Source organism: Muntiacus reevesi, chromosome 8 (assembly GCF_963930625.1).
Source record: "Muntiacus reevesi chromosome 8, mMunRee1.1, whole genome shotgun sequence".
NCBI classification, from domain to species: Eukaryota; Metazoa; Chordata; class Mammalia; order Artiodactyla; family Cervidae; genus Muntiacus; species Muntiacus reevesi.
This window is the reverse complement of record NC_089256.1, coordinates 52,242,529-52,268,598: the sequence shown is the minus strand read 5'-3', so window position 1 is coordinate 52,268,598 and position 26,070 is coordinate 52,242,529. Positions and strand designations below refer to the sequence as shown.

Sequence of the window (26,070 nt, the reverse complement as noted above, 5' to 3'; positions counted from 1 at the left end):
CTGAAGCGATTTAGCAGCAGCAACAGATATCGAGAGCCCAGAGTACTCAGGAGCTATCAGTGCACATTCAGAAATTCAGTTAATATACCAGATATATGAGATAGCCTTTAACCAATGTGTCTGGAATGAAGGAGAATCCTCAAACCTGAGCATCTTTCCTTCTTCCTCAGCAACACGTTTTAACCTTGAAACTGAGTGGAAGAATAACTATCCTCGCCTGCGAGAACTTGACCGGGTAATATTTGTGGACTTCTGAATTTTGTGTATATCTAATTTAATATTGTCCTCTAACAAAATTTAAGTTGATGAATAAAATCTGGTAAGCTAAATTGTTTTTAACCATGATTACTAATTTTAGAGTTTACAGGAATACATTTGAAGGAACAGTTGTCACTTCTACAATAATTTAAATCATTTATTACATAATACTAAAAATCAGGGATTCTAGCATATGCAAGCAAGTATTTAAAAAAAATTTTTCTGAGAAGTTGAAGACTATTCTTTCAAGGTCTTATATATTAACATGTTTATGTAATATAAACTTTTAAAAATTATGCATCAGCTTTTTAACCTTTTTAGTATTTATACTCTTAAGTTAGTAGGACTTAAGTGTTGGTTTTCCTTTATTTTAAAATGCCATCAGTTGTAAAATAGTATCAGATACTGTCATTACTATAGTAAATTAATATGTGTTGACAGCTGTCATATACCATTACATGGAAAACTTACCTAAACAAATGTTACATGAAAAGCTACATTCAGAATTGAGTGAATAACATAGGCATTTGTGTCAGTTTTTCTGTCCTTATCTGGTTATTGGCATTCCTAAAAAGAGTCTAGAAGAGAAGAGCATTACTTGCAGGTCATGGATGCTTCAAACCTAAGCCCAGCCAGTAGCCTGTCACAGGCTTTCCTTTTAGTTATCTCTGAAAATCATAGCAGGGCAAATTGACTGTCTTATGAAAATCTTACTTAATTGTATCTATGTTGCCTAGAATGAACTATTTGAAAAAGCTAAAAATGAAATCCTCGATGAAGTTATCAGTCTGAGCCAGGTTACCCCAAAACATTGGTGAGTATTTGACCTTTTCTCAAAGACTTTACTATGTGAATTATAATGGAATACTAAAATTTAGATTGATAAGGCAGTGATTTATTGTAGCCTTGGCTCATCCCCCAAGCACTTAGTAAACAGACAAGAACATAAAAATGTCTAAAATAAAACCACTATTTTAGTCTAACCAATTAAATATTTTAAGTATAATGAATTAGGTATTTATTAAGTATCTCTGAGAAGAGATATTCTGAAGGATAGCTTTTGCCATGCTCTTTTGAAATCTTAATTCATCTTAGGTTTTTCCTTACCTTATACTTAAAAAATACATGATTTTGATTTTTATAAAGAGATTTAAAGAATATATAGGTGCTAGGTAAGCCAATGACCAGAATATTTCAGAGGCCAAGAGATGAGAGCAAGAAAAATTACACAGGTAACTTAAGGCAGTTACTTATGGTTTTAGCATAGAAGAAGCAAGAGCCAGAAGATTAAATAAATGTGGATATAAACAAAATATAGATGATTAAGGGCCTTAGATACCATGTTCAGAAGGTTGGAATTTGTCCTACAAGCAGTTAGAACCAGTGAAGGGTTTCACTGAAGAGTTTCGGATTTGCATTTTAGACAGATTTTTGTAATAGGGGTAGTGGAATACAGGTGGAGAAAACTGAGCAAGGAGACAGTTGGCTATTGAGATAATCTAGATGAAAAGAGAATAGTGACTAGAATAGTAGTTGTGCAGATGGAGAAGAGAGTACATTTTTGAGATATTTGAGAGGTTACCTAGAGGATAGAAGTGATAGTATAAGTGTAAAAAAATTAAAAACTAGCTTTTTATTTGGAATTACATAATAATTGATTTATGCATAGAGTGGATTGCTCTGTAGCCATTGAAAAGTATAGGATGTTAACATGGAAAACCATGTACTATATAGCTTTATATTGTGTTAATTAAACAGTATGTGTAATATCACCTGTGTCAACACACAAATAGTAATGTAGGCATTAAATTTTTTAAATGATAAATTAAGCTGTGAATAGTGATCATCTGGTAGCTTAGATGGTAAAGAATCCACCTGCAATGCAGGAGACCTGGGTTTGAACCCTGGATTGGAGGAGAACATGGCAACCCACTCCAATATTCTTGCCTGGAGAATTCCATGGACAGTGGGGCCTGATGGGCTGCAGTCCATGGGGTCACAAAGAGTCAGACGTGATTGGGTGACTAACACTTTTACTTTCAGTGAAAGAGAAATTATGGAGGACTTCTTTTTTTGTATTGATTTTAAATTATTTTATGGAGTAAGTCCTATGCTTTAGAAGAAGAAAGAAAAAAAATTTTAATTGAAAGAATATATAGGTAAAGTTTGGGAGATAAAGAGGGTAATAAATAGAACTATAATGGTAACTGTATTTTGTGTTTTAGTGGTACATGGGGTCGCAAAGGGTTGGACACAGCTGAGCGACTGAACTGAACTGAATCCCTGGATGATTGCAAAACTTAGAGTAGAGAAGAAGCCTTCAGTTACCTAGAACATACGCTGGGGAATTGGCCAATGTAAGCTGAGGACTAGTGGTTTGAAAGAGAAGTCGTGGGATTGGGAGAACATAGCTTCCTCTTCCTAACACTGAAGCATATGCAGCTAATTAGGAACTTCCAGGCAGAATTTGAAGATAATCACTGAGGGTCCTTTGCAAAAAGTTACCTAAGGTTTGTCAGAATTTGATGGTCTGGAATTTTTTTATGATCTCTTTGAAAAGGTGTATGGGTTGTAGAGTCTTGTCACAGACTGCAGCAGGAGCAGCTAAAGGCCTTCGTGGTCAGAGGCTGGCTCCTGATTTTTTATTCATCTTTCAGAAGCCTTGAGTTTGTGTTTAAAGTTGCCGGAATAGATGACCCTGATAAACTTCTTTTCTTCCATCTTGCTGTTAAAATTCTCCCATTATCTGTCATTGTCGCCATGACTAAATGGACTTTGTCCTGACCCTCAGTGTGCATCCTCTCCTCACACTCTTTCTGTCTCCTTTCTCCCTCCCTTCCTCCCTTCTGTTTTTATTGAAATATAGTTGATGTATAGTATTGTGTTAGTTTCAGTGTACCACACAGTGATTTGACATTTGCATACCTAATGGAACAATCACTGTAAGTCTAAAAACCATCTGTCCCCATGCGAAGTTATTACATTATTATTGGTCATATTCTTCATGCTGTATATTATATCCCTGTGACTTATTTATTTTACAACTGGATGTGTATACCTTTTCGTCTTCTTCAACTGTTTGGTCCTCCCTTGCATACTTTTGTTTTCTGGTTGTAATAGAAAAAAGACCTGAAAATTAGCAAAGGAAAACCTGCAGCTAAGCTCATTGACCCAATAGACTTAATGTTACACAAAATGTTGAGTGAATATGAGTCAACTTGCACAGTAGGGAGTGTTGACTCTCCTCAACCAAGAAAAGTACAGTTTGGCTTTTGGACAGAAGAGGGTGTTTCTGTTACCCTGAGCTTTGTAACTATATCCAAAAAGGTGAGATTACTTTTAAAACTGATCACTTGATAAGCAGGGTGTTTTTGTATGTTGTAGCACTATTTTACAGTAGAGATTAATTTTGGAGAATTTGAATAGATATTTTCTAGAGATTATAAATTTTTTCTTGATTAAAATAATTTTCTTTTTTCTATTTAGAGAACTGTGTTCTTGTAAGATGTCTTTTAAGGTACAATTTTCAGCTTGATTATTCATCCTTTATATTATCATGAAATGTTGAGCAGTTTTACCTAGCAACAATACCGTAGCATCTCGGTGCTCTATGCTGATAAATTATTAAAATTGTACCAAGAAGTGTACAGTCTTGGACTCCACTTCACAGTCAACACATATAAAGTGTGTATTAATATTAGGTAAATAAGTACATAAAAAGATACTTAGAATTACTAGTCATTAGGGAAATGCAAATTAAAACCATACTGAGATACCACTGTACACCTATTATTACAATGACAAAAATGAAAATGACTGATCATACCAAATGTTGGCAAGATGTAGAGGATTTAGAACTTTCATACTCCTCTGCTGGGAATGTAAAGTGGTGTTCAGTCAATTTGGAAAGTGGTTTGACAGTATCTTATAAAGTTAAGTATATAATTACTGTATGATCCAGACATTCCACTCCTAGCTATTGCCCGAGAGGAATAATAGCCTATGTCATACACAAACTTGTATTGATACATGAATGGTCATAGCAGCTTCATTTGTGATAGCCAACAAGTAGTAACAACCCAAATGTTCATCAGAAGGTGAATAAGTAAACAGATTCGTGTAATGGAATATTCAGTTCAGTTCAGTCGCTCAGTCATGTCTGACTCTTTGCAACCCCATGAACCGCAGCACGCGAGGCCTCGACTGTCCATCACCAACTCCTGGAGTCCACCCAAACCCATGTCCATTGAGTCAGTGATGCCATCCAACCATCTATTACTCAGCAAAAAAGGAAGTGAAATACTAATATACACAATGTTATGGATAAATCTCAATTATGCTGATGCAAGAAGACAAAATAAGAGTACATGGTATATGATTACATTTACATTAAACTGTAGAAAATATAATCTGTAGTGACAGAAAGTAAATCTAGTGGTTACAACTTTTGCAGATGATGAATATGTTCATAATCTCGATTACTGTGATGCACAGACGTGTATGTATGTCAAAACTTTAAATATATGCAACTTATTGTAACTTAATGACAATTTTAACGATACTTCAGTGAAGCTGTTTATAAAAACTTGATATTAAAAAAAAAAAACTTGGTATTATGTTTGAATTTGGTGTTCTTGGAACTTTTTTTTTTTAATTTCAGGGAGGAAATCCTTCAGCAGTCTTTGTGGGAAAGAGTATCAACTCATGTGATTGAAAACATCTATCTTCCAGCTGCACAGACCATGAATTCTGGGACTTTTAATACGACAGTGGATATCAAGCTTAAACAGTGGACTGATAAGCAGCTTCCTAATAAAGCAGTCGAGGTTAGGATATAATTTAATTAAATGGGTAAGAAGCATTATCTGAAGAGAGTAGGAGCTGTGAATTTTATGATTTATTCCCATCACAGTCTCTGTAGTTCCTTTGGTTCTTAAACTACTTTTATTCTTTATTCCTGACCTCTGTGTTGGGATTAGCTTTAATCTCAATTAGCTGCTATCATTACTACTATTAAAAAATTTTGCTCATTGCTATGGTGTTGGTGTGAGGGTATTCGTTCTCCTTCCAAAGGTGACATTTAACAAAACAAGCAAAATTTGTTCGAATATGAAATACCTTTAACTTCTTCTGTGGTTAGATATGCCGTAAAGAAAATATTTAACAGATGAAACATTTCATTTGTTTTCTGCAGGGTTCAATTTTAATTAAATAGTTTCCTTAGTTAAGACCCTGCCAAAAGGTTAGACTAGGAATATAAGAAAGTTACATGTTCCTCTTAGAGAATGCATTTCTAATACCTGTGTACCTTGGCTCTACCACTTTGCGACTGTGCGATCTTTGGGCTGTTTGCTTAGTAATGTTTCTGTTTTCTCATCTCTAAAATAAGGGGGAAATGTGGCCTACATAAAACGTTGTTATAAGGAGTCAAGAGTTAACATGTAGAATATGTAGACAATGTGTGGTCCATGGTAACCACTCGGTAAATGCCAGCTGCTTTACAATGATGACCATCATCATCCAAATTGATCTTGCCATGCATGTTACTTTGAAGAGTGATTGTTGTAGCTCAGAGTCAGTGTGTTCTCTGCCTCTTTGTGAAGGTGCTCACAAAATTAGAATCCATATTAGAAATAATTTTGTTTTTCATACTTACTAGAAACAAAATGTCAGTGTCTACTTATTCAAGTGTATTTTACCCTTGCCTATCCTGCCAATCTTTGCTTCTTTATCTCTGCTCTTAATTTCCTCAAGTCTCTTTTTCTAAGAACTCTTGCAGCCATTCTGCCTTCAGGTGTTCCTGACCCCTGGTCTCAACACATTTCCCCCTAAAGTAATTAGAGAGCTGCTGCCTCCTCTTCTCACAACTGGCCCTGACATGGGCTGTGTCCCATGATAGCATATTTTCATATCCTAAGGTTCAAGCAGTGGAAGCAGTCATAAAAATGGCAAGTGACTCTCTCTTTTGCTACTTTTTCCCTTCACACCTAGGTGTGGTAGGAAGACATGAACCTGCTGAAGGTCAGGAAACAGATTTTAATACCTCACTCTCTATTCTTGGACAGTCACCTTCTTCATGCCATAATTTCTTCATGTTTAAAATGAAGAGGGCAGAATATTAAGTACAACAGTAACTAGCCCACGCAGTCCTAAGTAGGTTTAGTTCTTAATTGCTTTTGACACTGTTCTGTCGTTTCACTGTTCAGATCATTGGGAATTGGCAGTAGTACAAAACTCAGTAGTACTCACCTTTGTTTGAAAGTGTTGACACATTGCTTCATATGTTTGCATAAGGGCAAAGATGTGAAAAAGACTAAAACATTAAGAAATTTAAAACTTTTTACAGTATGAAAGAGGCAGGCAAACTCAGATGTTGTACAGAGTGAAGTAAATAAGTAAGTGAACTGAGTCTGGTGGCGGATGGGGGCTGCATGCTTTCTCTGCTCTAGTGGGCAGAGGTGTGTAGAACGTGGGCCCAGTGTTGCTGGACAGTTCAGGTGAGACTGGGAACAGATTTTATATGAAATTTCTCAGTTTTTAAATGTTGGTTACTATTTTTTTCAAATTTAGGAGGCCATATATGTGTTGTAGTAAAACCTATCAGTAGGCCAACTCTATCCCACCAGCTACTAGTATGAGGTCTTTAGGTAGAGTTTATATTTGCTATCTTTTTTTAAAAATGTGATTTCATGATGTAATTTCTGATACACTGATTTATCACAGCTACTTGGCTTATATTCATGTGTTTATTGTTCCTGTTACACATTAAATGAAAGTATGAATATACATATAGCTTTTTTCTTTTAAATCATTCTAGGTAGCTTGGGAGACCTTACAAGAAGAATTTTCCCGCTTCATGACAGAACCAAAAGGAAAAGAACATGATGACATATTTGATAAACTCAAAGAGGCTGTTAAGGAAGAAAGTATTAAACGTCACAAGTGGAATGACTTTGCAGAGGACAGCTTGGTATGTCATTTGTATGTTAGGGTGCCAGTCTCCTATTTTTGTATGATTTCTCTAATTGATATTCTTTTATAGGAGACTGTTTTTATGAGTTTAAATTAGGTTCTGAGTTGAAAATAATGAAGGGAAGAAATAGATTTATAGAATGCAACCGGCCTTTTGACGTTTCTCTGCCCTTCTAAAATCACCCTCTGCTCTTTCTTCCTTGGCTGTCATTTCAGAAAAAAAAAAATCAAACCTTACAGTAAACAGGTTTCTGTAAACTTCCACAAAATTTGCATGGGCCTGAGCTATAGATGCTTCTCATTTTACCCTCAGTGATAACAAAAGGAATTAGATGCATTGGTTTTCAGTGGATCTGAGTCAAAATGTTTAAAGACTCCTAAAATCATAATATGTTGGATGCTTACATGGTACCAGAAGCTCGGCTATGTATTTTATAAACTTTATTTTATTTCATTCTTAAGCATATCTATTATTGTCACTGGCAAAGCTGGGATACACCCTCCCTCTGTCTTAGTTATAAAGAAAGGCCTGGCTCCTGACCTTCATCACCTGATAAATCTTTTGTTATGTAGAATATTCTCATCACCATAGTCAAACCTTCATTAAGCACTGGTTCTGCTGAGTTATGAGAGGAACTATTGGTGAGATTGCTCTGTTTTCTGGAAATGCATATCTCACTATGGGCTAATCCTAATTATAAGGTGATTTTTTTTTTAAAAGAAATGTTTGTCTTCATATTTGAAAGTCATATTCATTCTTATTAAGCGTCCTACTAAGATTGGTTTTCTGAGAGAGAATGGTGCCATTTTCATTCATTCATTAACTTAAAAAGTGTAAGATTTGAAAATAAGTAGTTCACATTTACTTAGGATTGTGTAGGCCTTTTAAGCCCCCTTCGTTACATTTTCCATTGCTGTTAACAGTGAGATAATGTTTATTGCTTTTTTCTTCTTTTCCTTTTTTTTGAAAATGCTAACATGTAGGTCATACGGCAAAAAAGAAGCAATAGATACAATCTGAACCATTAGCTCCTGAGTACCAGGATTCTAGGGTGTAACTTGAAGTATACAGGACGCTGACGCAGGCAGATAATGGGACCCTCTGCATTTGCATGGGAGGGACATACTTTTACGTTATTGTAGATACATCTCTTAGCTTGGATATTTGCTGAGCTGTTGGTTAGAAAAAAGTTACTCAGATGACAAGACATAAATCAAAGTGGTTGTTTTTCTTTGTTATTTCAGAGGGTTATTCAACACAATGCTTTAGAAGATCGATCCATATCTGATAAACAGCAATGGGATGCAGCTATTTATTTTATGGAAGAGGCTCTTCAGGCTCGTCTCAAGGATAGTAAGTAGGAATGTGGATTATTAAGTTCTTAGTATTCTCAGTAGAAAGTCGTCTAACTTTAGTGAACATTGGTTAAAAAAGCATCAACATCGCAAGTTCTTTGTCAGTACTACTCTAGTTGAATATTATTTGTGCAGTTTTTCAGTCAGCTGCTTGTAACTACTAAAATGTTAAATTGGACACATGTTTATGTGTAATTATATTCTTAAAAGCTGTAATTCAGACTGTTTTAGTATTTGCTACTATACTTATGGAAACTTCATAAGCAGTTATAGTTTTCATAGATTGTAAACATATAAAATTAAATTCTTTAGCTTCTATATGCACCATATCAATCATATAATTTTTTATTTCAACTGACTTTATTGACACAGTGTTTTGAAGTAGTTAAGAAAGCAATTTAGTTATATTTTATGTGCCTGGTAAGTGATAAATTTTTTTTTTTAATTTTTCTAGCTGAAAATGCAATTGAAAATATGGTAGGTCCAGATTGGAAAAAGAGGTGGTTATACTGGAAGAATCGAACTCAGGAACAGGTAAAAACAAACAAATCTTTAGCATTTTAATTCAGGCATTAAAATATAATCTCTGAATGCCTCTAGACCAAACTTAATAATTTCAAATATTTCATATCAGCCTTTCTAAAATACAATAAATCTTTAGAATAAACAATAAACTACAAAAGAAAATTTTTTGAAAAGTGAGGTAGCTGTGTTATTAAAAAGAGTGATTGATTATTTTCTTCATTTGAAGTGCCTGTTTGATGTAAAATAAAGACTGAAGTTTAAACAGAAGAAAAAAATGATAAAGATTTCAGAGGATGTAGAATAAATGTGATTAGAATAAAAGATATAACTTTTTTATTCAGTTATCAGTGAAATTTTCTGTTAGTTGTCTATTCAAGTTATTTTATTCTTTTGCATTTTTTGCTCCTGTGTTTATAAAATAAGTATAAAAATTCAGACAGGAAGTAGAATTATATAATTCATTCATTTATAAACATTTAATTAGCACTTTAACAAAATGGTAAGGCAAATATAAGTAACTTTATAAGTGAATAAATAGAAGGAAAATGTGTAGTTATTAAAATCCTCCCTCTACCCATTTTTATTCCTTCCTTTTTATGGTTTCTTTTCCTATTAGCATTGAGTCTTACACCACTATCTCTTATGTTAATTCCTTAAATAAAGATTGTAAATAGAATATAGAATCAAAATACATAGATGAAGAAAGTAATGGGTAAGAAAAGGAGGTGGCATACAATTCATTTCCTTTCTTGAATCCATATAATTAGCAAAATGAGACCATCGAATGTGGAAATACTGAAAGAGCAGATAAAGAGAATGAAAGGTTACCAAATGATAAATCACTTCTATTTTTTTCTTTATTTTTTATTTTCATTTTTAAAAGAATTATATATAAATTAATTATATGATCAGCATCCTATTATTTTTTTCTGGTTTTAGGCATTTCTTGTTTCATAAGCTGACTATCTTGAGTCCCAGTTGTCTTAAAATAGTGAGGGGATAGTCTTCCTCCTTTCTTTTTCTTTCTAATTTGATTTTTTTGGGAAAATGAGTCATGAAGAGACTGAAGAGAAGCTGGTAAAATTGACAGAATTACGGTTGGGTCTTGTCTGTGTTCCCCTGAAGAAGGAAATGGCAACCCAGTCCAATATTCTTGCCTGGAATATCCTATAGATGGAGGAACCTGGCTGGCTACAGTCCATGGGGTTGCAAAGAGATGAACACTACTGAGCAACTTCACTCACTTGCCTGTGTTCAGAGTACATCAGTTACCTCTGCTCTCCAGATGGACTACGGGGAGGCAGTCTTCAAAAAAGAATTTCAGGGCTATCCATCGGAGATTTCTGAGTTTGAGACAGGAAGAGACATTGATTAGAAAGAACTGGTGTAAGGCAGATAAACTCCAAGGAAAATGGTGTCTCACCCTTAAGGCTTAGTTAGGCTTAATTAGGTCTAGAACAACCAATGATGGCAGAACTTACTTCAGCAACTAGTTGTAAATATGCTTTAGCCAAACATTCTCAGAGAGGAATGGTTCCTAGTTGTATGTTACTTTCTCAGGAACTTGAACTTACAGGGGAATTACTGGATTGACTGAAAAGTTCGTTCAGGTTTTTTCCATAAAAAAACAACAACAGGAAAAACCTGAACAAACCTTTTGGCCAACCCAGAAGTTTTAAGGTCAAAGCAAGGATCTGTAGAGGAAACTTTCTTTTAGGGTTTCAGGGCAGCGTGCATAAGATCCGTAGATGAATGGAGGCCGTAGTTTGGAGAGAGGAGTGACAGGAGAATCACAGGGGAGGTGTTTGTATATGTATGTTTTGTTTTCTGTTTCAAAACATAGCTTCATGTCAGACTCACCGAATTAAGTTTTCCTGCTCTAATCTCTCTAACCCTCCCACTCCCAGGTGAAAACCACTGGAGGCTTCATACCTGGAGGTTTTAGTGAGAAACTGATTCTAGAAGAGATTGAGAATATTCCTAAAGTCTCATGCTGCAAATTTAGATAGCTCTGTAACAGTTTCATTTCTTTTTGAATTGGCATGACTTAGGAAAAGAAACAAGATTGTCCTGTGTTGAAGAGGAGAAATCCATGTTCTGAAAATTATTTTTTGCCTTTGTATTGTTACTTTTCCTTAATCCGGGGCGGGGGGGGGGGGGGGGGAGGGGATCCATTCCTTTGAAGCATTCTCACTTTGAGCTAAACTGATGGAAAATTGATCAGGATAGACGGGAGAGTACTAGCCTCTTGGACACCCAGTGTGATGGAGACAGGTGGACAAATGGAAGTGAATCGGTGCAGGAAGAGTGGGAGGATGTCATGTTAGAGATTTCCTTCCTCTGTCAGACCAGATAGCAGAAGTTTAAGAAAACAGTGAAATTTCTCTTTATTAAATGTCTTTTAATGTATCATGTTTTCAGAGAATATTATTTAGTAGTTTCATTTACAAGCCATTTCTTTGTGTTTAAGTGTTATTCTTATGGGCAAAGTGCTATGGCAGTAACTTGTTTCATGTAATTCAGTGAATTTGAAGCTAGTTTCGTGTACCATGTAATTTGGAAAGGATGGAAAACTGAAAATATAAATTTACTTTGACACCATATGCTAGTTTTGCTTTCAAAGTTATCACTAGTGTGTGTGTTTTTCTCATTTGGTGAAGAGATTATAAGCAATATAATTGTTAAGAAGAGACTGGAAGTGAATTTAAGAATGATAGATATCTCACCGAAGCAGTCTAATAATGATTTTTAATGAAAAGACTTAACTATTAATTTCATATTTAATTTATCAGAAAAGGACTATGTGAATAGGCACAGGGCCTTATAGTCATCCAGTTCTTAGATTTAAGGCATTCATAGAACATTATCTCTTCCCATGTATACAGGGTACTTTTTCCTAGATTGAACTCATACCCTAAGATCAAGAAAGGAAGTGCATAGTAAGGTGTCTGGTTCTGTGATTTGGACAGTAAAACATTTCAGCCAAAGTAAAATACAGCAAATAGGGCTAATCCCCTTAACCCCTGTGGCCCTTCACATGTCCAGGTTGTTTTGCATTCATAAGCCGTGCTGTTCTGGTCTTCTTGTTTGTTGTAATTGAGCGTGTGGCACCAGTCATGCCAAAGTAATATATTTATTAAAAATGGGAGTCTGTATTTATAATTATGCCAAATCATGAACTATCTAAACACAGTCCTCTTTTAAACATTTCAAAGTGTGTTCACAATGAAACCAAGAATGAGCTAGAGAAGATGCTGAAGTGTAATGAGGAGCACCCAGCTTACCTTGCGAGTGATGAGATAACTACAGTCCGAAAGAACCTTGAATCACGAGGAGTAGAAGTAGACCCAAGCTTGGTAATAAACGTTTCTAAAAAGCATGAGTTTGCTTCCTGAGTCTTTGTTTCTTGTAGTAAAATGTTATTACTTCTAATATATTACCTAGATACTTAAGTACTTAATTTGATTTTGTTCATGGGTACTTTTGCTGACAGAAAGAACTCAGTGATTTTGAGTGTGGAAAAAATTTGAAATTTTATTCTCAGTATTATTAAGTGTAATGCTTTAGTTTGTAAATGGGGAACCTGAGACCTAGAAGAGGGAAGTATCTGGGCAAATTTAGCAGTTAGTTCTGGCAAAAGGGGATGAAACACATTCAGATCTCTGCACCACATTACACGGGCTCAGATTACAAAATAAAATTTTTGCTTAAATATAGTTCATTTGTATGTATGTTTTTTCAGTCATATGTATCTTAATCATACTTAATGTGTATGAGTAAATTGGATAATACCTTTGAGTTCTCTTTTTCCTTTTTATAAATAAATATGAGGCTATATAATTATAGTTTAAAGTACTTTTTTGCTTACTTTCATGATGCTTATTTGGAGAAAGTCTTTAAAAAGCAATTGTGTTTCTGGATCTATGTTCCCTAGTTAGGGTGTAAAGAATCAACTTCATTTTAATATTAGCTTAAATGAATTCCATTTAGAAAAGTAATTCTAGTGGGTAAAACAATTACTTAAGAAATTTCAGAGCCACACATAAATTCTTTTAAAGAGTATTTGCTATTTATGTTTCTGCACTTGAGAAAAAAGTATACTTATTTAAAAAATTCACCAGAGATCAGAACAAGAAAAGAAAACTGATAAAAAGAAACAGATAAAGCTGTTATATATCTCATTGTTTATAAATTGAAAATGAAGTTAAAGCTAGTGATTACATGCAGTTATTAGTTGAATACAGATTTAATTTATCCACATTAGTCCTAGCTCTCACTAACAATAAATTGTGTTTGGTTGGATACTTTTGAACTTTATAAATAGGAGGGACTTTGTCCATATCTTAGGATGTGCATTGGCTATATATCTTAATTACTTTCTGTGAGTAAGAAAATACCAGTTTTCTCCCCAAGAGAAAGTATGTTCCCTGAACAAAGTACTGTAATCTAGATGGGCTGGATGTCAGGAGATGTGAGTTCTGGTGCATTTCCGTTCCGTTGGCTGGTAATACTGCCTGTAACAGTTGGTATAAACTCTCTCAGCCCCTTCTCAACTGCCACATGGTGTTGATTGTGCTTGTTTACTTTATCCACATTATCATTGTGATGCTCAGGAGAAGACAGTGGTGTGAGAGAACCTTGAACACTGACAGACTGTGTAGTAATAAAATGATGGGGATCATATTGCTGAGGTAACAATTAAATTTAATAATGAGAAAGGAAATCTTGTTGGGTTGATGGACATGGTCTGAGACCAGCTTCCTAGTCTAGCCCTGACCTCAGTCAAGGCTCACAACCTCGTTTGCCCCAGACACCTTGATTCTAGCTAGGGGAAGATAATCCCCACCCTGTCTACTCTACTAGATTATTAATAATAATGCTTGTTAAAAACAGTACAAATTTTGAAGTACAAAGACTGTTAACGAGTCAGATTAGTAGTAATCTAATCTTTATCTTGAAACAAATTTTTTAATGGTTATAAACAGTTGACAGAATAACAACATTGCTGTTGTTTTTAATTTTTTATAAATAAACTTTGTATATGACTTTTCACAATGTGTTTTATCAACCTGGAGAGTATACAGTAACTTTTTGGTCTTGGTTTTCTTTGTTTTTATTTCAGATTAAGGATACTTGGCACCAAGTTTATAGAAGACATTTCTTAAAAACAGCTCTAAATCATTGTAACCTTTGTCGAAGAGGCTTCTATTACTACCAGAGGCATTTTGTTGATTCTGAGGTAAAGTTTCCAAAAGCAGGGAGAAATGTTTTTTAGTGATAGTTGTTTAAGTGCTTAGAAGTAACCTTGTTCAGTTCAGTCTCTCAGTCATGTCCGACTCTTTGCGACCCCGTGAACTGCAGCACACCTGGCCTCCCTGTCCATCACCAACTCCCAGAGTCCACCCAAACCCGTGTCCATCAAGTCGGTGATGCCATCCAACCATGTCATCCTCTGTCGTCCTCTTCTCCTCCTGCCCTCAATCTTCCCCAGCATCAGGGTCGTTTCAAATGAGTCAGCTCTTCACATCAGGTGGCCAAAGTATTGGAGTTTCAGATTCAGTATCAGTCCTTCCAATGAACACCCAGGACTGATCTCCTTTAGGATGGACTGGTTGGATCTCCTCGCAGTCCAAGGGACTGTCAAGAGTCTTCTCCAACACCACAGTTCAAAAGCATCAATTCTTCGGCGCTCAGTCTTCATTATAGTCCAACTCTCACATCCACACATGACCACTGGAAAAGTAATTGAGGTTTAGCATTAAAATCTTTTGCTCTTCTGAGGAAAAAAGTATGCATTACTTAGAAAGACTAGCCTAACTCATATTTTTTTCAAAAATATTTGCCACTTTGGTAGTAATTGCATTTTACATGCTATCATTCCATTGCTTATAAAACTGTGTATATAATAGGCACTATGCTACTTTTTAAAGACTTTTTTTTTAAGGATTAACTTTATGTTACAAAGATATACTTTTCCATTTTGGAAAGTAAATGGAATAAGTAAATGTGCAACATGCAAAAGTAAACAGTAATTTATAATCCTCTTGAAAGTGAAAGTTGCTCAATTGTATCCCACTCTTTGCGACCCCATGGACTATACAGTCCATGGAAATCTCCAGGCCAAAGTATTGGAGTGGGTAGCCTTTCCCTTCTCCAGGGGATCTTCCCAACCCAGGGATCAAACCCAGGTCTCCCACATAGCAGGCAGTTTCTTTACCAACTGAGCTATGAGGGAAGCCTATAATCCCCTTACTTAGAAGTAATTTTAGTTAGTTCTTTCTACACATGTTGTATGTGTGTAGATTTATAACATAATCATCCATTTCATAGTGGAAATAATGTAATACATTTTTATCATGCTTTTTCTCCATATTATAATTCTCTCTTTATATCATGAAAATTTTGCTTTAACTAGTTCTTTAAAGATCTGTGTAAAGTTCTTAAAATGGACAGTTGCACAGTTTAATGTCGCGTTTTACAGAGTAACCCTTAGGTGGCAGTGAGCGTGTTAGTTGTTCATTTATCTGACTGCAACTCCATGGACCTAGGAAAACCCCTAGGTGGCAGTAGACTAATGCATTTGAGCATTTTCATGCAAGCAGAAATGCTTTTCAGAGTATACTGAAAGAGCTCTGTTAATCAGCAGTCCTATTTGAGATCCATAAAATGTTTTTCTTTTGAGCAGCTTAAAAGAAAATTTTTGTTTAAATGTGACAATGTAAATATTAACAAGTTTTTCTTGCATCATTTTAATTGTTGGAATGTGGCCTCCCCAGTGGCTTAGTGGATACAGAATCTGCCTACAATGCAGGAGACATAGGAGACGCGGGTTCGATCCCTCCCCATAGAGGAGGAAATGACAACCCACTCCAGTATTCTTGCCTGGAAAATCCATGGACAGGAGGTTGGTGGGCTACAGTCCATGGGGCCACAGAGAGTCAAGATACAACTGAGCAACTGAGCACGCTTGCAACTAACACACAATTGTTGGAAAGACCTCTCTGTATAGAATAAGCTTTATTTCTTCCTCTTTTGAGAAGCAGCATGCTAGCTTTTTTTTGAAGTATAGTTGATTTTACAAGATTATATTAGTTTCAGGTACACAGTATAGGGATTCAATATTTTTATAGATTATGTTCCGTTTAAAGTTGTTATACTGCTATGTTTCCCTGTGCTGTACAATATATTCTTGTAGTTTATTTATTTTATACGTAGTTGTTTGTACTTCTTAATCCCTATCCCTCTTTTACTCCTCACCCAGAGGATAAGCTTCTTTTTTAAAATATCACTAATTTATTTTCATATGCAAGTGAATTTCAAAAATGGCTTGCGTGCACATTCAAAGAAAAGAGGTTAGCCTGAGGACATATTTAAGATAATGTGATTGTTAGTTGAAACTAAATGCTAATTAAGGATATATTTTGTGGACTTCTACTTGTATAGAATGTAATGAAATGCTCTACCTCCCAAGTTTACTTGGCTTTGTCATTGAAATCAAAACTTTTAGCTGTGCAGCAGATAAAACCCAAATCGCGCAGAACTTCATGGATCCTATACAGAAAAAAAAATCACTAGTTTCTCTCTATAAGAGGAATATGTATATTAGGTAAATCTGAGTATTTTTATTGAATCATAAGATGTAGGTGCTGACTTTAGTAGTTGTATGGGTTCGTGATTGTGGTTTTCATTTTTAAATTGCATCTGGTAATCTTTAATCATCTCATATTTCAGTTGGAATGCAATGATGTTGTCCTGTTTTGGCGAATACAGCGTATGCTTGCTATCACTGCAAATACTTTAAGACAGCAACTTACAAACACTGAAGGTAAGCCACAGAGGTACCGCTTTCTAATTTGACATCAAAAAATAACAGTAATGTTCATTTTAGATAGAAGGATGCCAGAATACTTCCTGAAAATTAGATTTATTAAAAAACCAAAAATAATTTGCCTTTAAAATATTAATGAAAATAAAATCATAATTGAGAAATATGGAAAATAAACATACCAGGAGTCTTTATTATCCAAAAACTCTGTTATTAAAGGTGTGCTAGGCATCACTTAGGGTTTGGGGAAATCTGTACTTCCGTGAAAGTATTAGGGCCTAAGAATAAGACTATCTCTGAGAATATATAAAGTACTGTATATCAGGTAGAGATTCTCCCTATAACTGAGAAGTCTGAACTTAATAATAGATTTACCATGATGAGAAAAATAAGAACTTGCTCTCCATATATATTGTTGACTTTGTCATTCTTGTACGTTCGTAAAAATGGTGCTTCTTGTGTTCCTTTATTTGCTTTAAACAGTCAGGCGATTAGAGAAAAATGTTAAAGAGGTATTGGAAGATTTTGCTGAAGACGGTGAGAAGAAGGTAAAATTGCTTACTGGCAAACGAGTTCAACTGGCTGAAGACCTCAGTAAGTAATCCTGCCTGCCCTCCATCTCAGTGCCTTTTCACCTTCCCCATGTCCATTTATTTCTCCATTTCATTTTAAACTTACAGAAGAGTGTATGCAAAAAGCTTTTTTCCCTTGAACTAGTAAAGTTGCTGTCTTAAAGTTCCATTAGTTCCAAATATTTTAATGTGTGCTTTTTAGAAACAAGGATTTTCTCCTAGCAACCATCAAAATCAAGATTTTAACAAGGATAAATTACTACATCTGATTTTTAGACTCCATTCAAGTTTCACCTGTTGTCCTTATATTGTCCTTCCATATCACAAGATATTCCATATGCATCTTTTGTTTTCCCTGACCCAGCTTCCGTTTTTTGTAGAATGATATTTAGAAATCACAGAGCCGGACACAATTGAGCGACTAAGCACAGCACAGCCTTTAGAAATCAAGAGCTGGGAACTAGATACGTTCACTATTACTGAAATATCACTGTTCCCAGACGCACTCAGTGGGGCAAGGGGACAAATATGCATGTGTGTCTGTGTGCACATATACACATATTTATATCTGTATTTCTAATCATATGTGTCTATATTGAAAACCATCAGTTGACACCAGTACTTTGATTTTAATCTAATAATACTGAGCTCATTCTAATTTTCTCTTTTTCTGTAATTGTTTAAAATGTTTATTTATTTGGCTGCATCAGGTCTTAGTTGTGGCACCCCGGGCACGCAGGACCTTTTGCTCTGGCTTGCGGGCTCAGCAGTTGTGCCATGAAGGCTTAGTTGTCCCACGGCATGTGAGATCTTGGTTCCCCAACCGGGGAACAAACCCCCATCCCCTGCCTTGGAAGGCAGATTCTTAACCACTGGACCACCCAGGGAAATCTCCCCTTTTCCGTATTTATAATCCCTTTTTCTGACAGTGAGAATTCCGGCTCTTAGTGTCCGTAATATATTTACTTATTTTGGTCAGTCCTCTTACAGGTAACTAAACTTGTCACTGTCCCCTTCATTGCTCAGATGTCCTCACCCCGCTCAGGTTCTCCTCACCTGACTCCAGGCCATCACCACAGTACCTCCTCCTGTGTTTATACCCCTTCCACCTCCTCTCGGCTGTGACATGCTGTGCCAGGATGCCCTTCCTCATGGAGTCCCTATCACTGATGTCATGCTCTGACACTGCCAGGCGTCTCTCCTCATTCTGCCTGCTCCCCATCCAGCGACACAAGGACTCTTCCTCACCTAAATCCCGAACATGCTTTTGTAGAGATACCATTTTGGTCTGCCTGTGCTTTGGCACTTTGCACTGCCTGCCTACCCTCCTCCATGAATCCTTTCCTCACTACTGGGCAGGTCACCACACCCCCATGTGAATACCCTCTTAAATTTGGTCTGGCCTTAACACATACACCAGGACGATATGGCTCCCTACCCTCAGCCCCCAACCTCGCTGGGCCTTATTCGTCATTTTGTCACTTTGTTTTCAGGGCATAGGGGTCGGGGTTCTTTCCTGGGTGCTAGTGAATTCCTCGCTTTAAGCTGTTTGGATTTCATGTTAAGATTTACTTAGATACTTCTGAATCCAAGGAAATCAGTGAAAGATTTATATTATTAAATAAAAATACTAGTGATCAGTGCTTCTGTTTGCATTAACCTTGTAACAAGTTTCCCTTAATTTCAGCTTCGTGAAACAGTAGTTTTTCCTTTCAATGTATATTTAGCTTTACTATCTATGAATTTTCTGATGTCCAGAAGATAGCACATGCTCAACAGAAAGCAGTTACTCAACCCTGAAAACAGTTTCTGAGCTGATATGTAGCACTCCAACACAGTCCCCAGAACATCCAAGAAAAACCAGGCAGTTTTCCAGTCTCCTCCCTGTGCCGGAGCTGTGTGTCCTCCACTGTTTGTCCTCTCCTCCCTCCTCCCAGCTTACCCTAGCTTCTTCTTTCTTTCTCCTTGCCTTTTCCTTATTTTCTTTAGGTAATCTTTCTTTGAAACATATCTCACTTTAACTTTTGTTTCCATCTCCTTTTGCTCTTCTTTCAGTTTTTCATGCCACTTTGGCAGAATAGTTAAGTTTGTGCTAACTCACCGGTCTGTGCTTAAATCTGAACTACCATGTACTTTGTTGTCATTGTTCAGTTGCTCAGTGGTATTCTGACTCTTTGCAACCCTATGGACTACAGCAAGCCAGGCTTCCCTGTCCTTTACTATCTCCTGGAGTTTGCTCAAACTCATGTCCATTGAGTCGGTGATGCCTTCCAACCATCTCATCCTCTGTCTCTCCCTTCTTAGGCAGGCTGTCTCCCACAACCTTAACTTCCTTTGAAAGAGTGGTACTACAATAGTTCTTTTTTTTTTATAGAATTGTTATATAGGGAATTTTTATAGGGAAATTGGTTCAAAAAAGATTTGTAAGTTCCTGGTTCATAATTTTATGCTGAATTAGTACTGTTCAGGAAGAGATGTATCAGTTTCACAATGTATACAGATCTATTTCTTTTGTGTCTCTCAAGAAATAGTTATCAGACAGTGAAGTACTTCCATGTGTTTTACCTGTATATGCATTCTTAAGTGATTAGAAAATGATGTGTCTTTTCTCAAGTTTTAGAATAGTCTTCTTTTTAAAAAAATATCTATTTACTTGGCTGTGCTGCGTCGTAGTTGCAGCACGTGGACTCTTTAGTTGGGGCAACTTTTAGTTGGTGCATGTGGGATCTAGTTACCTGACCGTGTAACCTAGGCCCCTGCATTGGGAGCTTGGAGTCTTAGCCACTGGACCACCAGGGAAGTCCCTTTAATAGACTCTTGTGTAACCCCATCACTTTTCACTCCCAGTTTGATTATTTAAAGAAAGTGTATTGCTAACACAAATTTGTGTACTGTCAAGCCAATTATTATGTTTTCCTGCTGTTTTTCCTGAAAAAGTACTCATATGACTCCCTTGAAATGACTTACCACTTTTGTGTGTGTGTATAAATATATAATTATCATAATGTTTCTGTACCAAATAATGTCCTTGGAAGCAAGTGTTTGACCAGTGACTCAGCCTCATCACTCACACTAAAGGAGATGAGACATGACTTTGTCCTTTAGTTGAAAAAGAATCTTGAGAGTACCTTTTCCTTACTGTTTATCTTCAGTGTAACACTTCGGAATATGGTCATGGATACCTTCAGCCAGAAAACTTTCAAAGTTTAATGGTTACTACTGTATTACACAGATCAAAATTCCTAGTATAGCATATTTAATTAGAATATGTTAAGTTGGTTAATGAAATTTAGAGAAAGGAAGGCAGATAGGGCTTTTGTTTTGTTTTTTACAATTTGAAATGGATACAGGATGAAATATTATAGAAATCGGTACAAGTTTGATGCATCGTGTATTTTGCCAGTCTTAAGCTTGCCCATTTTCAAATCATTTCACCACTTTACTTTGGAGGTTCAGCAACTGATTATACTTTAAGATGATTACATAAAAGGTAGTGTGACATTCTTTCATTTTAAGAAGAGGTACCACTTTCAATATTGAAATGAAACCACAAAACTAGAATTAGAAAGATGAAAGAAGACTTTGCCTCTTCTAGTCCTAGGAGGCTCATCGGTTGAGGAGTCATACAAGGAACCTAGATTCTAGAAACAGTGGATTCCATCGGTGGAACAGGGAAAGGTCAGGAGGACCCTGGGACATCTTGAGAATGTAGAAAGTAAGGAAATAGTTGAAGGATGATAGGGACATGTCAACAAGATACAGAAGCCAACATGCAGAGGCTCCTGCTAGCCAACACTAGGACAATTTGGGCATCAAAGTAAAAAAGGACAGTGTAAGGAAAAAAGAGTAACTATGTTGAAAAAGACTGGTAATAATCACCTTAATCAAGCAGTTAAAATAGTATTATCAGTAATGGTCAGATTAGAACTATGTGCTACATTAGAGAATTCGGTGAAAAGAACCCAGTGTCACTTCTGTGATTTTCTTACCAAAGATGTGTAACTTAAATTCAATCATGAAGATACATCAGAAAAACCCAAGTTAAAGCACATTCTACAAAATAGCTGGTCTGTAATCTCTTAAGTATATCAAGATCATGGGTGACAAGGAAAGGCTGAGAAACTGTTCCAGCTTGAGGGAGACCAAGAACAGGAAAACAAAAGACAATATATGTGATGATGAACTGAATCTTTTTGCTCTGAAGGATGTTAATGGGACAGTTGGTGGGGATCTGAGGGTTACATGGTAGTCATATGTCAACATTATCAATTTTTAAGCTTTGATTGTTAGATTGAGATTATTTAGGGAAATAATCTTATTTGTAGCTAACACACAATGCAATTGGGGCTTGTGAGGCATAATGACAGTAAATGATTCAGGAAAATTGTGCTCTTTGTGGTATTCTTAAAACTGTTTCCTAAGTCTGAGAAAAGGATAAAAAAGGATATATCCTGATACAGAATCAGGGATCATATGAAAATAATTTAGAAAAAATGAGGCTTTTGAAAACATCATCTCTGAAGATGTTGAAAGATTGGGTCACCTCATGGACAATTTAATAAAATACATAACTGATCTTTCCACCTTAATCCCTTTTTTGCAGTGTCTACTCATATTCAGAACTACGCGGTATCCACTATGACACTGATGAAATTCTTTTGATTTTGTAGTGAATATTTTCTCAGGATTTCTTTTTTATAGATATTTAAGTACAACATTAATTTAGATAAAATCCATTTGGATTCCCAGCATAATTTTTAACAGTGTGTCCTATCTATTTATTGAAATAGACTGCAATTTTAAAACGCCTTCTTTGGAGAGGGAAAAATCAGCATGTTATATAGCTCAATTCAGAATTTTTCTATAATCTGTTTATGATTTATAAGATCTATTTTGTGATTGTCATTATATAAAATAATATTGCCAACTCCTCGTAGACTTTTTTTTTGGAGTTTATTCTCCACTCCAGCCCGGAAACTGAGTTTCTGGGCACTGGTAACAGCTGCTGGTGGTGTTACTGAACTGGGTTTCATCAGTCCAGCACAGGATTCTTCTGTTGTTTGCTCTATGAATATTGTATCAACAGTTGACTAGATTATTGTGAGTTTTTGGACCTGGACATCATTTGTGAGGAGTTTAGAGCTTAGGTTTCTTTTTCAGCTCTTATTCACTAAAATCTGAGTTATCCTTTTCATTCTCTGTGTACATAATCAAAGAATCACTGATAACCCAATAATTAAAGGGGTATTAACAGTCATTTAGATTTTCCTCTCCTTATTTTACAATAAATTCCTTCTCATTTTTGTATCAGAATTTGATTCTGCTTGTGAAAAAGAATTAATATTTAAATACGTTTCCTATGACAGATACTAGCTTATATGTTTAAAACGCATTTTCATATTCTCATAGGTACAGTCATTTTTTCTCATTTACATATAATAAAGAAATGGAGTCCTAAAAACACCCACATAGTGGTAAAGCCAAAATTTGATCTCAGGTTTTTTAACTACTGTGCTGAACTCTTTTTTTTGAGGAGCGAAAAAAACCCCAAGGCATTAGACAGTATAATTATATGAAACAATCTTGTATATTTGGAAACTTCCATAGTTGACAGTGTCCCTTATGGAGTGGGTCAGAAAGATATACATACTAGTTATGATCATGATCACTATCATCCTATGTACTTCTGTAGTACAAAAGCATTGCAGCTTAAACTTTCAAACAATGTGAAACCTTTGATAGAAAATCCGGGTAGGAGAACACTAAAGTGTGAACAACACCAGTAGACATATTGAAGGTTTACTGGTAAACAGTAAACATATTGAAGAAAACATATAATTTTCTTTATATGACTTGTAGACGTGTCTGTAAGGGTACTCGATCAGATTCCGCCATAGGTAAGTTGTATGTATGTTGCCCAAAATCTAGACACAGCTTTTCAGTCTGGTGTGTTTGTACTTAGAGACTTAAGATCCAACTGTAACAGATACAGAATCTTTACTTGAGCATAATGGCTGTTATTCTTAGTTGAACTTTTTTGTTGAGCTTATCTGGGAGTGTTGAGATGTTTTATAATAAGCTTCAGTATATTTCTTCATATTTCTTGTATTTTACATGAAGAGAAGATAGGCTTCAGTCAAAGCCAAATTTTTCATATTTACATCTCATTTACTAATGAAATATGAAAACAGTCATAAACTTTTTACTTGAGCTACCATTGCACAGGCTTATTTTAATGATAATTTTGATGCCCTTAATGTTAAAAACAGCGTAGATTAGAGAGGCTGGTAAATTAGAATTTTCCAATATCCGCAGCTTTTCTCTCCCTAGTTAATTTGCTCTGCTGACTCCCTACACGAGGTGGCAACAGCTGGCCTTTTTACCAGAGCTCTGGGGATTAGAGCCGCAGTCGCAGCAGCGTGCTCGGCCTCTTGCCTCTGTTGACTGTTCTTTATTGTTTGATGCCTGAGCATCTCCCAGACAGCCAGCAATTGTTTCTCGAACCCTAAAGTTTGTTTCTCTTGGGAGTATACAATGCTGGTGGGACTCGTCTTTGTATCTCCTCACTTTCCCAGTCTCCTCTTATCCTTCTTTCTGTGCTTTCTCTTGATAATTAGAGTGGAGTCAAGATACAGGTTTTGTATCTTAGTGTGCAGGAGATTCAGTTTTGATGCTAAAAACTTAGAAATATGGATGACAGATGGAAATTTCTTTTTTTCTCTGAGCTATCAGATAGTAACAAATTATTTTTTTTAATGAAAACTTTGTTCTTCATGATTAGTATACTAGTGGCTTTATAATTTAATTTTATAAATTACATAAAAAGGGAGCAACAGCAGAATGATCCAGTGATACATTTAAAAGCAAGTCTGGAAGAGAAATGCTCCTTAGCTGTTCCAGTTTAAGAAGTACCTTCATTATCTCTAAAATATAATTCTAGTTTATAAGAGTTAAAATTTCTTCAAACCATGTTAAAACTTGGGTAAAAAGTAGTCAGAAAATATCAAGATGAGAAAAGCTTCAGCAAGAATAATTTTGTTGTTCTTCATTTAGAAAAAAGAAATAGATAACTCTTGAATTTAATTTTCATTGGTTCCTCACATTCCTAAACTTCTGCCATACCTACAGAATCCTTGAGGGCCTTTATGGATTAAAATAGCGGCCACACGGCAGTGTGAGACTAAAAATTCTCCTTGAAAGATTATACTCAGAATCTGAAACTTAACACTGTAGAAAAGGGAAGTCATGTTTAAACTACCTTTCCCAGAGCCAGGGCTCTGGCACTCGTGTTTTGCCAAGTCTCCATAGGTGATTCTTGCCATGCATCACAACACCTACTCATGCCATGCCCTCACACGAGTACTCTAGAGAGTTCTTCATGTTTTCAGCAGTACAATCTGCCAAATTAGTAGCTGGGGTGAAATTGTCATGTATCTTCTTTTAGTATAAGAGTGTGATAAATCATGTGGCTACTGAAAATTTGTTATTTGCACTTTCATTTGTAGTAGCATGTCCATTTTGTTTCTGTAAACATAACCAAAGAAAATTAATTTTGAAGGGATTTGATTTAAAGGATAAGAGGATAGTATTGAGTTGTAGAATTATAGGTACCTAGGCAATCCTTGTGGCATCATTTATATCTAAATGCTTTTATTGTGAGTTTTGGCCAATAATTATAGAACCTCAATACTGGTTTCTCGTCTCTGCTGTCTTCTAGAACATTTCTAAGCAGTCTTTTTCCCTTTGTCTCTCTTTTTCTAATATCTCTCACTGTTCCTTCTTCTATGTCATTGTTATCTCTTGGTCCTGAGCTAGTGTTTTCCTCCTCTCTTCTTTTCTACCTTCATCAGTGGTTAGAAACCTTACTGAGGTACTGCCAGTGTTGTTTAATGGAGCATAAGGCAGGCTTCCCACTATAGACAACTGTAGATCAACCAAAATAACCAATTTAAGAGTTTTTTTTCATGTCTGTCATGTATGATCTCCTCTGCCCAAGTGATATGCTGCTTTCGTAAGTTTACCTTACTTTGTAAATCATACATTGTGTATGTTTGCTGAATGTTGAATCATGTTGCTTTAATACAGACTCTTCATTAGCCCACTTCTCTTAACTTAAAAGAGAGGGAAAAGGAAGCTTTCTCATCCCAAGGAAACTTTCTCATCCTAAGGAAGCTTTCCTCTGTGTTGCCAGGAAACTGCCATCTCATTTCTCTTGTGGAACAGCTCACATTTCCTGCAGTCAGCTCTGTATCCACACATTCCTTTGCTCACATTTTATTATCTAGGTTTCATCCCTAACAAAACCCCTGCTTTCTAGGTCACCTGTGATGTCCTAATCACTGGCCCACCCAATTCACCAAAGCATTTTCATTTTTGTGTGTGTTTATTAGGAAGTCTTAAGTTGATTGGAGTATTTTTATTCTCTCTGATATTTAGTACTTTTTGGAATGGTTAGTAGACATGAATATATTTGAAAAATGGAAAGATTGGAATTTTTTTCTTCACTGCAGAATAAATAACTGCTTCCTGTGTTATGTTATCAGTGTTTGAGGTCTTTCAGGC

The 26,070-nt window shown here is 35.8% G+C and overlaps 1 protein-coding gene across 5 annotated transcripts in view; it reads left to right on the top strand.

The window, feature by feature from the left end:
• Nucleotides 1-26,070, top strand: part of OPA1 (OPA1 mitochondrial dynamin like GTPase) — a 78,196-nt gene that overhangs the window by 35,104 nt on the left and 17,022 nt on the right. For all 5 annotated transcript variants that reach the window (XM_065942243.1, XM_065942241.1, XM_065942242.1 and 2 more), the window contains 10 exons: nt 171-235; nt 996-1,072; nt 4,919-5,084; nt 7,076-7,228; nt 8,476-8,584; nt 9,041-9,120; nt 12,327-12,467; nt 14,234-14,350; nt 16,843-16,936; nt 17,420-17,530. In XM_065942243.1, coding sequence (XP_065798315.1) covers nt 171-235; nt 996-1,072; nt 4,919-5,084; nt 7,076-7,228; nt 8,476-8,584; nt 9,041-9,120; nt 12,327-12,467; nt 14,234-14,350; nt 16,843-16,936; nt 17,420-17,530 — 1,113 coding nt within the window. The remainder of the gene's footprint in view (nt 1-170; nt 236-995; nt 1,073-4,918; nt 5,085-7,075; nt 7,229-8,475; nt 8,585-9,040; nt 9,121-12,326; nt 12,468-14,233; nt 14,351-16,842; nt 16,937-17,419; nt 17,531-26,070) is intronic.